We start from the raw sequence: 17,265 nt of genomic DNA on the forward strand, positions 1-17,265 counted from the left end.
GGGATAATTGCAGAGTTGGGAGGGCGAGCTGTCCCTGGCTGACACTGCCAGTGTTCGTTATGTTGGATTAGACTGTTTCTACTGGTCTGCTGGAGGAAATGAGTCTGTGATTTCTGCAGTGGGTCAAGTTCAGAATGGTTGCTGTAGAGGGCTTGAGTGATGGCCTTGAGTCCTCGTGGAGGGGGCATAGTGGAGGGCCTTCAGGGTGCCCAGGGCTTCCTGCAACTGTATGTGGGGCTTTGTACATCTGGTATGTCCATAAAAGGAGAGGAGCCCATCGCTTGTACGAGCTTCTCAGCAGGGAAAGTGAAGGACTTGTGTGCTGCCTCAGCCATGCGGATTCTATGGCCCTGTCTCCAAACATGTGGGTCAGGTTAACAGGCCCTACGCAGTTCAGCAAAGAAAGGCTGCAGCTTGAAAGGCAGGCCCCCTTTTCCCCACCCCACCCACTAACAAGTCCCCAGGCTCCTGTGTAAAAGATACCGAACCAGGCACTGGTTCAAATCTCAAGATGACCAGTCCCGATTTTTGCAAGACTCTGGGCATTTCTTGAGGCTTCAGCTTTTCTCATAGGTAGAACTGGGATGGCTCTTCTTTCTTTGATTTTTGTTTAATTATGAAAGTGCTTCAAGAGTATGAAATGCTACAGAATTGCCAAGTACTCACGTCAAAGGGAACCTGTGCCTTTTTTGCTGGGGTAAGACTGGCCTGTTCTCTACTCCATCCATCCATCCATCCCACACCTGTATTCTCATAATGAGCATAAAGCTACTGTGTATGTGACAAAAGCTTTACATAAAACACTAATCCTCATAAAAATCTTGAGAACTGAGGTTCAGAGCGCTCAGACCACTTGCTCAAAATCACACAGCTAGAAAGTGATGGAGCAGAGCCTGAATGAAAACCCAGTTCTGTCTGATGCCAGTGGCACTGTTCAACATCACACCCACCATAACATTCCTAAAGAAAGGCGAGGGCACAGGTCTACCAAATAAAGCACCTTGAAACCTGTGGTTTTACCAAAATGCATATACATGTCAGGGTGTACTCCACGGTATTTCCCTGCTTGCTTTAATAGCAAAGAATTTCTCATCAATCTTTAGGTACAAGTAATGCTTTGGTGTGTATGTTGGGGGGTACCCCAGTGTAGTGTGTTAGGCTCTCAGTCATGTCTGATACTTTGCAACCCCATGGACTGTGGCCCACCAGGCTCCTCTGTCCATGTAATTCTCCAGGCAAGAATACTAGAGTGGGTTGCCATGCCCTTCTCTAGTGGATCTTCCTGACCCAGGGATCAAACCCAGGTCTCCTGCATTGCAGTCAGGCTCTTCACTGTCTGAGCCACCAGGGAATCACTATTACAAACACCATTTTCCATATCAGACGCTCATTATTTATGTTTGAATCTCATCTCCTGCCTTGGACTAGAAGCTCCTGGAGGGTAATCCCTGAATCTGATTCCTCCTTTCTCCTTTCCAAGGCTTAACCCAGTCTCCAGCTTGAAATAAGCAGACAGATAATGGGGTCAGCAAATATTGAATTCCTGCCTAACCGAGTCAGGTGCCATGGGAGACACAGACAAATACGAGGTGGTTCCTGCTCTCATGATATTTACAATTGAACCGGAGAGGCCAAGCTTCCAGAATTTGCTTGAAAAGGATCTTCCCAAGCCTCTTGGGGCAGCAGTTTAAAAGCTTGGTACATTTCCACTGTAATAGAGCAGTAGGCGAGATGGTAGGTAATTAAGACAGCAAACAAGAAGTTTCGTTAAATAGGACAAATTTTGTGAAAAGCAACAACCTGTTCCTCTGGAAAGGCGGCACTGTGTCAATTGAAGAGAACGCCTTCAAGCCACAAAGTACAAATTACTGATGTTGAAACTGCCGTTTCCCAAGAGGGAAAGTTGAAAACAGCCACCTGTTCTAGGAGCTGTCTGTTTTGCCAGAAGGGTCTCAGTCCCTGATTGCTTGACCTTTGAGGGTCATGTTCAGAACTGTAGCAACACAGATAAATCCAGGTTCCTTTCTGGCAAACTTGAGTAGATTGGGGCTTATTAGATTCAGTTCTATTCATCAGATGGTTACCAAGGTCACTGTGTAGGTGCCGGGGACGTGGAGGGAAGGGCAGGATAATGAATGGCTCAAAACTTTGCAGTGAATCAGGGAGTGAAAATCTTGGCTCCTCCACCAATCAGCTGAGGGACACGGCTTTGTGAACCATGGCACGGAGATCCTAATATTTACCTTGCAGTTCCTTGTAAAGATCTGTTCGGGAAATGTATGTAAAGCTCCCTGCACAGAGAATTGCACTGACTCCACAAGTGGGTCCTAGGAGAAGTGGCAACTGTAGGAAAATGAAGGAAATGACTACTTCTGATTTCAAGAAACACCTAGTCTAGTGAAAAAAGACCAGTATGTTAACAGAGAAATGTCATTTGTGTGTTGGCTATGACTGTCTTATTTCGTTTGCTCTTTTTTAAAAAAGTGAACCTTTCCGGAGTACTTAACTATGTGTCAGACTCTGTGCTAGACAGTTGTACATGGGTCATCTCATTTATTTGCACAAAACCCTATATAACAGGAACCACAATTTTTCCCAATGCGGTGTCAGAGTTTTAGACAGTTTAAGTAACACACTCGGGGTTACAGAGCTGGCAAGTGACAGAAGGAGTATTTGAACCCAGAAATCTGGCTCCAGGGACTGATTTCAAGGCACAAAGAGACAGAAAAAAAGCCAGGAGACGCTTCACGGAGGAGGTGCTGGAGCAGCGAGCAGTTTTGTGAGGGTGAGGAAGGAGGCGTGGGCCAAATGGTGGAACGCCTCGCAAGCCAGGCACAGGGACTCGGGGGACCAGTGAAGGATGAGGAAGACAACATCATGGCCTGTAGGGAATGGAATTTATGCCGGTGTTCAAAGGGGAAATTACTCTGGGTGGTATGTCTAAATAATTAGGCCGTATCATAATTTCCAGCTAAATTACTACGTTCTAGATACTGTTTATGTGCACGTCTAACCCTTTCTCCTACTAGCTTGTAAGTTCCTTAAATGTTGACTCTAAGTGCTTTTGTTCTCCCACAAATACCTGGCATATGGTAGGTGCTTAATTCTGTTAAATGGAGGAGTGATTAAAAGCATGAATGAGTGAGTTTCTGAAGAGGTGAATTTTAATCTGGATTTAAGAAAAATGCATGGAGCTGATGTGGGTCATAAACCTAAATGTGAAAGAAATAAACAAAATAAAACTGCTACAAGAGAGCATAGGAGAAGGTCATCATGGTTTAAAGATTTTAAAACAGAACACGAGAAGCACTAGCCATAAAAGAGGAAACTGATCAATTGAACTTCATTAAAACTGAGACTGTTCATCAGAGACAAAGAGAGTGTAAAGACAAGCTGCAGGGTGGAAGAAGACATTGGCATTCCCATATTGAGAAACCTATATGCAGGTCAGGAAGCAACAGTTAGAACTGGACATGGAACAACAGACTGGTTCCAAATAGGAAAAGGAGTACATCAAGGTTGTATATTGTCGCCCTGCTTATTTAACTTATATGTAGAGTACATCATGAGAAACCCTGGGCTGGAAGAAGCACAAGCTGGAATCAAGATTGCCGGGAGAAATATCAATCACCTCAGATATGCAGATGACACCACCCTTATGGCAGAAAGTGAAAAGGAGCTAAAAAGCCTCTTGATGAAAGTGAAAGAGGAGAGTGAAAAAGTTGGCTTAAAGCTCAACATTCAGAAAAGTAAGATCATGGCATCTGGTCCCATCACTTCATGGGAAATAGATGGAGAAACAGTGGAAACAGTGTCACACTTTATTTTTTTGGGCTCCAAAATCACTGCAGATGGTGATTGCAGCCATGAAATTAAAAGACGCTTACTCCTTGGAAGGAAAGTTATGACCAACCTAGATTCCATATTCAAAAGCAGAGACATTACTTTGCCAACAAAGGTCCGTCTAGTCAGTGCTATGGTTTTTCCAGTGGTCATGTATGGATGTGAGAGTTGGACTGTGAAGAAAGCTGAGCACCAAACAATTGCTGCTTTTCAACTGTGGTGTTGGAGAAGACTCTTGAGAGTCCCTTGGACTCCAAGGAGATGCAACCAGTCCATTCTAAAGGAGATCAGCCCTGGGTGTTCTTTGGAGGGAATGAAGCTGACGCTGAAACTCCAGTACTTTGGCCACCTCATGTGAAGAGTTGACTCATTGGAAAAGACTTTGATGCTGGGAGGGATGGGGGGCAGGAGGAGAAGGGGACAACCGAGGATGAGATGGCTGGATGGCATCACCGACTCGATGGACGTGAGTTTGAGTTAACTCCGGGAGATGGTGATGGACAGGGAGGCCTGGAGTGCTGCAATTCATGGGGTTGCAAAGAGTTGGACACGACTGAGTGACTGAACTGAACTGACAGATAATAAAATAACTGAAAATCGATGTGGAAATCCACTTCTATAAATGAAACAAAAGTTAAACCAGCCCTTCAGTTCAGTTCAGTTCAGTCGCGCAGTTGTGTCCGACTCTTTGCGACCCCATGAATCGCCAGGCCTCCCAGTCCATCACCATCTCCCGGAGTTCGCTCAGACTCATGTCCATCGAGTCCATGATGCCATCCAGCCATCTCATCCTCTGTCGTCCCCTTCTCCTCCTGCCCCTAGTCCCTCCCAGCATCACAGTCTTTTCCAATGAGTCAACTCTTCACATGAGGTGGCCAAAGTACTGGAGCTTCAGCTTTAGCATCATTCCTTCCAAAGAAATCCCAGGATTGATCTCCTTCAGAATGGACTGGTTGGATCTCCTTGCAGTCCAAGGGACTCTCAAGAGTCTTCTCCAACACCACAGTTCAAAAGCAGCAATTCTTCGGCGCTCAGCCTTCTTCACAGTCCAACTCTCACATCCATACATGACCACTGGTAAAACCATAGCCTTGACTAGATGGACCTTAGTCGACAAAGTAATGCCTCTGCTTTTGAATATATTATCTAGGTTGGTCATAACTTTTCTTCCAAGGAGTAAGCGTCTTTTAATTTCATGGCTGCAGTCACCACCTGCAGTGATTTTGGAGCCCAAAAAAATAAAGTCTGACACTGTTTCCACTGTTTCCCCGTCTATTTCCCATGAGACCAGATGCCATGATCTTCATTTTCTGAATGTTGAGCTTTAAGCCAACTTTTTCGCTCTCCTCTTTCACTTTCATCAAGAGGCTTTTTAGCTCCTCTTCACTTTCTGCCATAAGGGTGGTGTCATCTGCATATCTGAACCAGCCTTTACAAAAGCTATATCCAAGTGAACCAAGAGCATATAAAAAGGTGTTTGACATCATTATTCATTAAGGAAATAGAAATTAAAACAACAAGATACCACTACATCCCCCGGAATGGGTGTAATTAAAAGACAGACACCACCAATTACCAAAGGATGCGGAGCAACTGGAACTCTCATGCAAGACTGGTGGGAGTAGAATTTGGCACAGCCACTCTGGAAACTGGCAGTTATCTGCTAAAGTTTAACACATGCCTTTTCTATAACCTGGCAACTGAACTAGGGCACATCCACAGGGGAAAACGGACATATGCCCACCCAAAGACTTGTTTGAGAATGTTCATAACAGCTTCATTGTAATAGCCCCAAACTGGAAACAACCAGTGTCCACCTGCAGGGAAACAGATACATAAATGGTGGCATGTGCACACACGGGTGCAGCTGGCTGACTATGGCTGCAAGCAACAAATGGTAGAATTTCAAAGACATCGTCCTGAGTGAAATAAGTCCAATGCAAAGGTTCGAGAACAGGAAAAACGAATCAATTGTGATAGAAGGCAGAAGAGTGGTTTCTACTGGGAGGTTCTGATTAGAAGCAGGTCTGAAGGAACCTTCTGGGTTACTGGAAATGTTCTTTATCTTCATCCATCTGGTGAGTTCACAGAGGTATCCATATGAAACAATTCTATATGCTTTACGTTATACCTCAATCAAGAGTGTTCCAAAGATAATAAATATATTAAAGTGTTAACTAGGTCAAACATTTCTAATTAAAGAGATCTAACATAGTTCAGAAAATACAAGAATGAATCTAAAGGTTAAAAAAATGAAATTAAAGGCATGGAGCATGAAATACAAAGGAGTAGAATGGAATGTTTAAAGAGTAAGAAGGGAAGATGGCAGACAGAGCCAGAAAATAATAAAGTTCACTATAGTCCAGCATTAACATCAGAGAGAAACAAGAAATGAAGCTGTCAACCCGGACCTGAGAGGATGAAGCTGGTGGGACCTTGATTGTAGAGGTGATGAGGCTAGACTTTTGACTTGAAAATCAACTAGAAGATAGTAATTCCTGCGCTGGGAAAGATGCCATTATAAACCAGGATGATGACTGTGGCGATGATCGCATTAGGAAACATAACAACACTTAGCGTTTGTTGAGCTCCTACTATGTGGCAGACCCTTGTGTCAGAGCTTCTCAACTGCTCTGGGAAGTTACTAAGGTTATGCCAGGGAAACCGAAGTGTGGAGTAATGAACCCTGGAGCCTCCCAGAATAGGAGGAAGAGACCCACAGGGAGGTATAGAGGAAGCCCAGTGACTTAAAGGAATTCAGGTGACTTTACATTTAAATAAGTCTAGTTCAGTTCAGTTCAGTCGCTCAGTCGTGTCCGACTCTTTGCGACCCCATGAATTGCAGCATGCCAGGCCTCCCTGTCCATCACTATCTCCCGGAGTTAACTCAAACTCATGTCCATCGAGTCAGTGATGCCATCCAGCCATCTCATCCTCTGTCATCCCCTTCTCCTCCTGCCCCCAATCCCTTCCAGCATCAGTCTTTTCCAATGAGTCAACTCTTCGCATGAGGTGACCAAAGTACTGGAGCTTCAGCTTTAGCATCATTCCTTCCAAAGAACACCCAGGGCTGATCTCCTTCAGAATGGACTGGTTGGATCTCCTTGCAGTCCAAGGGACTCTCAAGAGTCTTCTCCAACACCACAGTTCAAAAGCTTCAATTCTTTGGTGCTCAGCTTTCTTCACAGTCCAACTCTCACATCCATACATGACCACTGGAAAAACCATAGCCTTGACTAGACAGACCTTTGTTGGCAAAGTAATGTCTCTGCTTTTGAATATGGAATCTAGGTTGGTCATAACTTTCCTTCCAAGGAGTAAGCGTCTTTTAATTTCATGGCTGCAATCACCATCTGCCGTGATTTTGAAGCCCCCCAAAAATAGAGTGTGACACTGTTTCCACTGTTTCCCCATCTATTTCCCATGAAGTGATGGGACCAGATGCCATGATCTTACTTTTCTGAATGTTGAGCTTTAAGCCAACTTTTTCACTCTCCTCTTTCCCTTTCATCAAGAGGCTTTTAAGTTCCTCTTCACTTTCTGCCATAACGGTGGTGTCATCTGCATAGGGCCAGACATCCTGGAATGTGAAGTCAAGTGGGCCGTAGAAAGCATCACTACGAACAAAGCTAGTGGAGGTGATGGAATTCCAGTTGAGCTATTTCAAATCCTGAAAGATGATGCTGTGAAAGTGCTGCACTCAGTATGCCAGCAAATTTGGAAAACTCAGCAGTGGCCACAGGACTGGAAAAGGTCAGTTTTCATTCCAATCCCAAAGAAAGGCAATGCCAAAGAATGCTCAAACTACTGCACAATACTGCTCATACTACTTGCACTCATCTCACATGCTAGTAAAGTAATGCTCAAAATTCTCCAAGCCAGGCTTCAGCAGTACATGAACCGTGAACTTCCAGATGTTCAAGCTGGATTTAGAAAAGGCAGAGGAACCAGAGATCAAAATGCCAACATCTGCTGGATCATGGAAAAAGCAAGAGAGTTCCAGAAAAACATCAATTTCTGCTTTATTGACTATGCCAAGGCCTTTGACTGTGGATCACAATAAACTGTGGAAAATTCTGAAAGATATGGGAATCCCAGACCACCTGACCTGCCTCTTGAGAAACCTATATGCAGGTCAGGAAGCATCAGTTAGAACTGGACATGGAACAACAGACTGGTTCCAAATAAGAAGAGTTGACTCATTGGAAAAGACTCTGATGCTGGGAGGGATTGGGGGCAGGAGGAGAAGGGGACGACCGAGGATGAGATGGCTGGATGGCATCACTGACTCGACGGATGTGAGTCTGAGTGAACTCCAGGAGTTGGTGATGGACAGGGAGGCCTGGCGTGCTGCAATTCATGGGGTCGCAAAGAGTCGGACACAACTGAGCGACTGAACTGAACTGAACTGAACTGAAGGCTGTATATTGTCACCCTGCTTATTTAACTTATATGCAGAGTACATCATGAGAAACGCTGGGCTGGAAGAAGCACAAGCTGGAATCGAGATTTCGGGGAGAAATATCAATAACCTCAGATAAATAAGTCTAAGGAGCAGGCAAATTACTTACATGATATAAATGTTGCAGAAAAATCAGCTCATACACCTTGCAGGGTATTGGCTAGAATTCTACAGGGAGGACAGAAATTGAGTATCTTTTACATGCTCTTAGGTAAATGGCAACCCACTCCAGTGTTCTTGCCTGAAGAATCCCAGGGATGGGGGAGCCTGGTGGGCGGCCGTCTCTGGGATCGCACAGAGTCGGACACGACTGAAGAGACTTAGCAGTAGCAGCAGGTATGGTAACAATATATAATACTCAAACTAAATTTAAAGAGTACAAAGTAGAAGATGGCATGGTTTGAAGGAGGACGTGTAGGTTCTCACACAGGACTTGGTGTGAAAGAAGTAATTGAAGCAACGTCTGTCCAGAGCTGTTATATCGTGACCTTCTGAGGTTTGGAAGTTTCATGTCCTTTGAATCTTCATCGCCCTTGACCATTCATCTTCCTCCATGTTGGCAAGGTCAGGTTAGGTGGCAAGAGATGAAAAGATCCAGGAATATTTTCTCACTCCCATCAGTTTGTTTCTTTCAGTAAATCTATATTTATTGTGCATCTGTTATTTCCTATGCATTGTTTTAGAGGCTAGGGAGTAACAGTGATAAATAAAATAGGAAGTTCCTGCCAGGCCTCATGAAGCTTCAAGTCAGAGGAGACATATAACAAATAAACATATGTTAGGTCATGACTGAATACAGTGAGAAAAAACGAAGCAGTTGAGTGAGGCATTCATTATACAGGAAGATAAGTGAAGTCCTCTCTGAGGAGTTGGCATTTGAGCTCTGATCTACGTAGAAGGAAAGAACAAGGTCTGAGAATACGAGGAAGGACATTTCCAGCCTGAGATGAGCCAATGCAAAGCCCCTGGGGTGGGCATATGTGAGGCCTGTTCAGGGAACAGCGAAAGGGCTGGTTTGGTTAGTGAACATCAGAGGAGAGGAAAGTGATGGCCAATGAGGCTGAAGAGGAAGTACAAGGTTGATCAGACAGGGCTTTCCGCTTTGAATTTTTTCCCTCAAGTTTGATGGGAAGCCTTTGGAGGGTCTTGTTTTGGGAAGTGACTGGATCTGATTAACTTATGAAGAGAAAGAACTCAGAAGGGGGCAAGAGGGAAAGCAGGGAGCACAGCTAAGAGGTTGGTGCAGGAGTCCAGGGGGACTGACTAGTGGCTGGACAGGGTGGTACCAACGGGGTCAGATGAGGCTGGACTCAGGACAGAGTCTGCAGGGTTTTGCTGCTGAATCGCGTGAAGGGCATGAGATAAAAGGTCAAGAATGTCAAGAAATCTCTGTCTGTGATTAAGTGAATAATGCTGCCACTTTATTTGGGGAATGATTAGGGTTTTATTTTATCTACATATTTATTTGGCTGCACCAGCTCTTAAATTTAGGCTTGAATCTTTTTGAATTGCATCATGTGGGATCCCATTCCCCGACCAGGGATCAAAACCTGCTTTGGAAGCACAGAGTCTTTGCCACTGGACCACCAGGGAGGTCCAGGAATGATTGGGTTTAAAGAGTAAAATCAGGAGCTTATTTTCAACCGGAGATGTTAGCCTGCTGTTGCATAGACTAGTTGGAGTTCAGTGTGGGACTATGGTAAGCAACTGAAGTAACCCCTTCAGTGGATAGAAAGATCCCAGGTCTCCCCACTTATTAACATTTATTCACTCAGCCAATATTTTCTGAGTACCTACTGTGTCTCAGACACTGCCCCAGGTGCTAGCAACACAGCACGGATTTGGACAGAAACAGTCACTATCTTCATCACAGCTTAATTAGTTCACTGCTTCTGAGATACTTCTCTGAATGTTGTGTAAATAAGTAGACTCAACTCTCAAGAGTTATAAATACTGAGATGTTCTCTGACTCAGCAATTTGGAAGAGCTCAGATTTTCGGAAAGGAGCCATATATAGATTTGGACCAAAGACAGATTTACCTAATAAAATATCTGAAGACTGCCTTAAGATGAATCAGAAGAGACTGTCTCAACCAAATTAATGTTTATGAAGAGTCAACTTGGTGTAATGGAAAAGCTTACAAGGCTGGAAGGCAAAAGCTCGGGGCCGGTCTGTTCTGCCCCAACTAGGTCACATGTATGACCTTGACTGAGTCCCTTACTTCTCGAGCTTCAGTTTTCACTTCAATAAAATGAATCCACTCAAGTCAGTGTTTTCTAAAGAACTTCTAAACTATTAATTCTTTTGCTTTGCATCATCTCTTTTACTGGACTCTTATTCCTCTTTCTAACATTTATTTTAAAAGAAAACCCCAAAGTGATTCTTTTCTTGGAGGGTTCATTTTTGGAAACAAAGTATTTTCTTTTTGCAGATGAAAATTGTTTTTTCCTGATTGTAAAATGATACATGATCAGGAAAGCAGGAAGAGAGCAAAAGTCTCTTGGATGATGGCATGGGAGGAAACTGTGTTTCCAACATCAGCACCTCTGCAACATGTACCATACAGCAGCAGGTGCTCAATAAATGCTGAGTGGATGACTACTGTTAGTACCTTGTGAAAATATCCTTTTCAGTCTTCAGACCCAAAGAATCCTTCCTCTGGGGCTCTTTAGCCTCTAAAGAGGGATCACTGATAGTCACCAGAGACGGAAACTGCTGGGACGTTTATTAAATCGCTCAGATTGCATGTTTCACAACGGCTTGATGTCTGATATACATGGAATGTAGGGAAACAAGAACACTAAATACACCACTCTGATGGCCATAAACAACGTCAAGGGTGGCTCGGTTTGAGCAGTATCAATAGACTGCAAGACAGTTCACAGTCTAACCAGGAGTGGCTCTGGCAGCAGCTGCCCGACAGATCCTCCCACACGTGGGCCCTCTTCCTTCCCTACAGCATCAGGATGAAGGCTTAGTGGGGGCACCTGAGTTCAAGTCAACAATTTTATTGAGGATCTAGCACCCTTTGGACTGTTAACTCCCTTCTCAGTAAACCAAGATGGTCTGATTGCCTCTGGAAATGAAAGGAAGCCAGATCTTGTTTGCAGACACCTGCAGCATCTTTTTTTTTCCCCTCAAATGTAATGTGTGGCTAATGTTGAAAAACTGGGACACTGCACACGTGGATCTGAATTTTCAGATCTTTTGAAAAATTATTGGATTTGGCACCACTGGCCCCTTATCTCCTGGGGCCATCAGCTGGCAGTGAAGGACGGCCTCCCACCTGACCCGAGGGTGTGCTCTTCAGCTCCCTGTGGGACCACCTGCCCCTACCGTGTTACAGCCTGCCCCCCATGCTCCTTTACCCAACTTGCCACCTCTGATTATGTGAGGCATTCAGGGGGTACCCACTAAGCACCAGGCACTGTGCAAGTCCCTTGAAATAGGTAAATACAACATAGCTCCTTCCCTGGAGGAGCTCGCAAACCAGCGTATAAACTGGTGAATTACAGTGCTGCCAGCTAAGTGCAGAACAGAAGAAGGCATAAACATGGTGGAGCATAAACAGGGAATCTGCCCCGAGAAGCTGGCTGGAGGTCACTGAGCTGGATTTTGAAGGATGAATATGAGTGATTCAGGCAGGTGGTTGGTGGGGAATACTGCAACGGTGGGGATGGAATGGAGAACATTTACATGGTCTTCGGTCCATCTGCTGCCTGCTGCACAGGGGAACCTCTCAAGCCAGCAACTGCCTTTCCCCTGCCAGGTGTCAGGTGGGAGGCTGCCCTGATTGACCTTGGTCTGTCTACAACCCTCTGCCCAGGCCCTCCTATACCTTCCTTCTGTCAAAACATCAGAGAAGTTTCACCTCTACCAGGAAGAACCTGCCTGACTAATCCTCATTCACCTCCAGTTACTTCAACTAAGGCAACACTCCCATTCTGGGAAAACTGGTTACCTGAAGGTGATTCTGTTATTTGAGCTCTTTGTTTTGGAACCGCTGACATTTGAAGACTAGATGAGCATTCCAAGTAATTCTAAGTAAGTGTTTGTCAAGTACCTACATATTTGATATGAAGGCTTTCTGTCATATGTATCATTTTTGACTCCAGCAACAACCCAGTTGAGAAAGAAGACAAACACAAATAAACTAAAAACTGATTGCAATTCAGAAAACATTTATTAAATGCCTAGTATTCACAATTTTTAAAATCCCTCCATCCATTCAACATCCACTGAGCACTAACAGGGCTGGGCGGTGCACTTGGGATCTGGAAATGGAGACGCACTAAATTTACAAGCTAGCAGTTGGAGAAGGCAAGGGCACCCCACTCCAGTACTCTCGCCTGGAAAACCCCATGGGCAGAGGAGCCTGGTGGGCTGAAGTCCGTGGGGTCACTAAGGGTCGGACACGGCTGAGCGACTTGACTTTCACTTTTCACTTTCATGGATTGGAGAAGGAAATGGCAACCTACTCCAGTGTTCTTGCCTGGAGAATCCCAGGGACGGGGAAGCCTGGTGGGCTGCTGTCTATGGGGTTGCAGAGAGTCGGACACGACTGAAGCAACTTAGCAGCAGCAGCAGCAGGCGAGATGGACAAATAAACCCCTTACAGTAACCTTCCTGCCAGAGCAACGTTCAAAGTACAGCAACAACTTCAAGGAAGAAGTGTTTCGACTGCTCCCAGGGATACTGGACAGATATTATGGAGGATATAAGCTCTAGCCGCTTATCTTGTCGACTTTGTATTATAACATTTTACCACATATGAAGAAATACGGAGACTAGCACAGCGAATCTCCACATATCTATGACCCAGCTTTAAAAGGAGTAACTCATAGCCACTTTGATTCATTTATACCCCCACCTACTTCCCTCCTTCCCTTCACAGTGTTTTGTAGCCAATCCTAGATGTTTTAATCATTTTATCCATAATACTGATCTAGAAATGTCTGGATTTTCCACTGTGCTTAGTCACTCAGTTGTGTCCGACTCTTTGTGACCCCATGGACTTGTAGCCCACCAGGCTCTTCTGTCCATGGGGATTCTCCAGGCAAGAATACTGAAGTGGGTTGCCATGCTCTCCTCCAGGAGGATCTTCCCAACCCAAGTCTCCCTATTGCAGGCAGATTCTTTATCATCTGAGCCACCTGGGAAATCCAAGAATACTGGAGTGGGTAGCCTGTCCCTTCTCCAGGGGACCTTCCTGATCCAGGAATCCAACCGGGGTCTCCTGCATTGCAGGCTGTTTATTTACCAGCCAAGCCACCAGGGAAGCCCTCTAGTAACTTCCTTCTCCCTATCCATTCTTCGGTCAGTGACTCCACCAGAGTTAAATACCCTGATTCCTGCCAGTAACCCCAAACCCCTGGCTGGTTCAGGATAAAGATGCCAGACATTATTTGGGCCTTTGAGCTGGCTGAAGGAAAAACCTAAGCTGATCCACTGAAAACCCTATCCCGGCCTATCTGGAATACTGACCCTGTTCTTTGGGCCTTTGGCCCTGGTAAAACTGCTAATTCCTTAGGAGCTTGTGGAGTCCCTAACGTTTGGACAAAACAGGGGCTACATTTCACGTTCCCATGTGCCCTTAGCAGCCTTCCCAGAAATCTCTGACAGTACAGGGCTTGCTCTGTAGACAAAGCTGTCCCATATTTGCTTCCTGTCAGCCCCTTGATCCTCACTGAATGGGGAGCCTGGTCACACCTGTACAGAGCCCACATCTGTCTGGGCTCTCTACCTTCCACTCCTTCAGCGTTTCTGTCTCTCTCTGAAAGGTACCAACATCACGCAGCTACTCAATCCAGAACATTATCCAGGACTCCCTCCCCCTCCTAATTCTGCCTGTTCTTTTAAAGCCATCCGCTACTGCCCACCTCCATCATCACCCTTCCATCTAGGCCACCAGTCCCTTCCCTCAAATAAGGCACTATTTAACCACGTTTCTCCCGCTGGCATCCAATCCCACCCTCCAGTTCTCCACGCAGCAGCTGAGTGATCTTCGTGAAAAACCCTATCACGGTTCCTAACATCTATGGGATCAAGACCAACCTCCCGACGTAAGCCAAAGAGGTCTCGCTTACGTCTTCAGCTTCATCGGCTGCATCTCCCTCCTGGGCCCGCAACCCAGACGCTCTTTTCGGGGATGGCTTTGTCGGATCTCTGTGCTCTTACCTGGGAAGCGCCTTTTCTCTCGTAAATAATCAAAGCTACACCTAGTGCGCCCTCTTTTACGTGCGTTTATTTCACATCAGCCAGCAACAACACCTAAGAAATCATCTTCATCTTGCAGAAAGACAAACTGCGGATGGGACCTTACCCATGGTCACACGGCTAGTGAGCGGCGGAACCGAGGCTTGGATTCAGACTCACGGCGCCAGAGCCACGGACTTGACCCTAGAGCGCCGGCGCGCGCGCACACCGCTTCAGCGCTGCAGAGATCGCTCTCAGCCTCGGACCCGCGCCCAGGCAGCGCCAGTTCCGGAATCTGGGCGTTCGGGAGGGGGACGAGGCTTCTGATTGGCCGCCTCCGGCGACGGAGGGCGGGACAGAGAGAGAAAGAGAGGAGGGAGGGCGCGGGGGCGTCGCGGAGAAATGACGCAACGCCGCGGCTCCTTAAAGGCACCGGCCGCTCGCGGGGCGGACGGCGCAAGCGCGTTCCAGAGGCTCGGGCTGGATCTCGCCTCGCTGAGCGCGGGGCCGAGCGGGCGGGGCGCGCGCGGGCCGAGCGGACTGGGCGCGCGCCGAGCGCAGGCGGCTCGCGAGGTCCGGCGGGGCGGCTTCCAGAGCCTCCACGGGCGGGCGGAGGAGCGGGTGCCGCGATGGCCGAGGGCAGCGCCGTGTCCGACCCTCAGCATGCCACGCGCCTGCTGCGCGCGCTGAGCTCGTTCCGGGAGGAGTCCCGCTTCTGCGACGCGCACCTGGTCCTCGACGGGGAGGAGATCCCGGTGCAAAAGAACATCCTGGCGGCCGCCAGCCCGTACATCAGGTGAGGCGGGGGCCGGGCGGGGCCGCGCAGCCCCGGGCCCAGGGGCAGGGAGAGCCGGGCGGGGCGCGGAGCCCCGGGTCCTCAGTCCCCGCCGGCCGCCGGGGTCCCAGTGGTCAGCGCTCGGCTCGGCGTGCCTCCCGGGAGACGCCCCGGCCGCCGGGCCTCACCCCCGCCCAGGACAGCCGCCCCGGGGCCCGGCCCTGCTCCCCGGAGGGGACCCTGAACCGCAGTCCCCCCCGCCCCTGCCGTCCCTCGCTCCTCGGGTCTCCGCCGCCCGGCCTCCGAGGCCCCCAGACGCCGTGCTGGGCCGGACCCAGGGCCGCAACCGCGCGCAGGGCGGGGCGGCGCCGGGGAGAGCCTGCCCCCTCGCACGGGGCCCGGCCCGCGGATCCCGGCTCAAGTTTGCCGGCCCGTTCGCCTCGGAATCGACGCGCGGTGGGCCGGGCCCCGCGCAGCGAACACGGCCGGGGAGCGCCCCTCCCACGGAGAAGCCGAACGCACGCCTCCCCTCGGATGTGGGCAGAGGGAAAACCCATCGGATGTTTTTCTTAGGATGGACGGCCCAACCCGCCCCCCCCCCACCCCCAACCTCCCACCTCCCACCCCCCTACTCCCACACTCCAGGCCCGGGCTCTTCGCAAAAGTGGCTTTGCCACCCCTTGTGGGTCCTCCGTTTAAAAAGAAGGGCAGTGTGTTATAGACAGACATTACAGTAAGCTGTCGCACATTTCGAAAGACTTACTGTAATTCTCAGGATGCTGTTATACAATCCGAGGACCATGATGAGATTTTAGCGATTTAGAGAAGGCATTTTAAAACGAAGATCAGCCTGTTTCGTCAGCTCAACTAACGAGGTGATTTGAAGGTGGATAGGACAGTGTTCATACAAGGGTATCACATCTTGCAGGGGCTGGTATGTTGTAGGAACTTTCTTGCAGACTGAGTTGCTCTTTTAATAAAAGAGGAGGGAGGGGTGGGGATAAAAAATAATAATAATAATAATAAAAGAGGAGGGAAATGCTAAAAGCTGGAGAAACTGCCCAGTAAGCTGGTTAAATATAGACTAATAGTAGAGAATGTCACTAGAATTGACAGGTCAGAAAAAAAGCAAAATGATGTGTGCTGTAGTCTCAATGCCTTGTCCTAGCGGACCTCGGCACACAAATTGCTTTTTAACCTGTGCGTTGAGACATCTACGCCTAGTCAGAAGCATTTCAGCTAATTTCTGGTAACTTCTCCTGGCTCTTTCTGGCTCTCTTTCTTAAAATCTATTTGCACTCTGTGGATTTCCAAGGTGGGCTTGGGGTGAGTTGATGTTAGTGTGGGGTTTAGATTGCTCACGTGACAGATAGCTCGCGGCTGGCAGTTTAGAGCTTTTGAGCAATCAATATAAAATTGGAATCAGCAGGCTAGCATCTTCCTGTGTACAGAGAATTCCTTGTTTGAGGAAATGCTGAGGAAAACTACTTTAGATGCATTCTTGTAGTTCTGTAAGTGGCATCCAGCTGGCTTAAAAGAAAATCGTGAATCACCAAATACATGCTCTCTGTTCCCTTGGCATGCTTCGTTTTTCTCCCTAGCCCTTAGCCCTTAGCATGATAATATACCCTGCATTTTGCTCATTTACTTTGTGGTTCTTCCCCCACCACAGAGTAAGCTCCATGAGGCCAGGGACTTTGCTTTTGTTCATTTCCACATCCCTGGCATGCAGAAAGACCAGTGCCTGGTGGTTAGCAGATGAGTGGAAGCAGGGACTGCCCTCCTTTTTGCCACAGCAGACTGGACACGAGGGGACCGGTTCTGGTGCATTTCCATCTCGGACGCTGAGTTGTTTCTGATGGAGAAGAGCGCTGCACCTGCTTTCTGCTCCCAGCTTTGACTCTTTTTCGAGTTGTCAGTAGATGACTTCATCTCAGCTTCCGCTCACTAGTCTGATCAATGAGGGATAAAATGTGTCTTCCTCTCATT

General features: G+C 47.5%; 1 protein-coding gene across 1 annotated transcript in view; it reads left to right on the forward strand.

The window, feature by feature from the left end:
* Nucleotides 14,961–17,265, forward strand: part of GAN (gigaxonin) — a 48,020-nt gene continuing 45,715 nt past the window's right edge. Inside the window, exon 1 of the mRNA XM_018061762.1 lies at nucleotides 14,961–15,297. Within this exon, the coding sequence (XP_017917251.1) occupies nucleotides 15,131–15,297 (167 nt within the window). The 5' untranslated portion in view covers nucleotides 14,961–15,130. The remainder of the gene's footprint in view (nucleotides 15,298–17,265) is intronic.

Source organism: Capra hircus, chromosome 18 (assembly GCF_001704415.2).
Source record: "Capra hircus breed San Clemente chromosome 18, ASM170441v1, whole genome shotgun sequence".
Lineage (NCBI taxonomy): Eukaryota > Metazoa > Chordata > Mammalia > Artiodactyla > Bovidae > Capra > Capra hircus.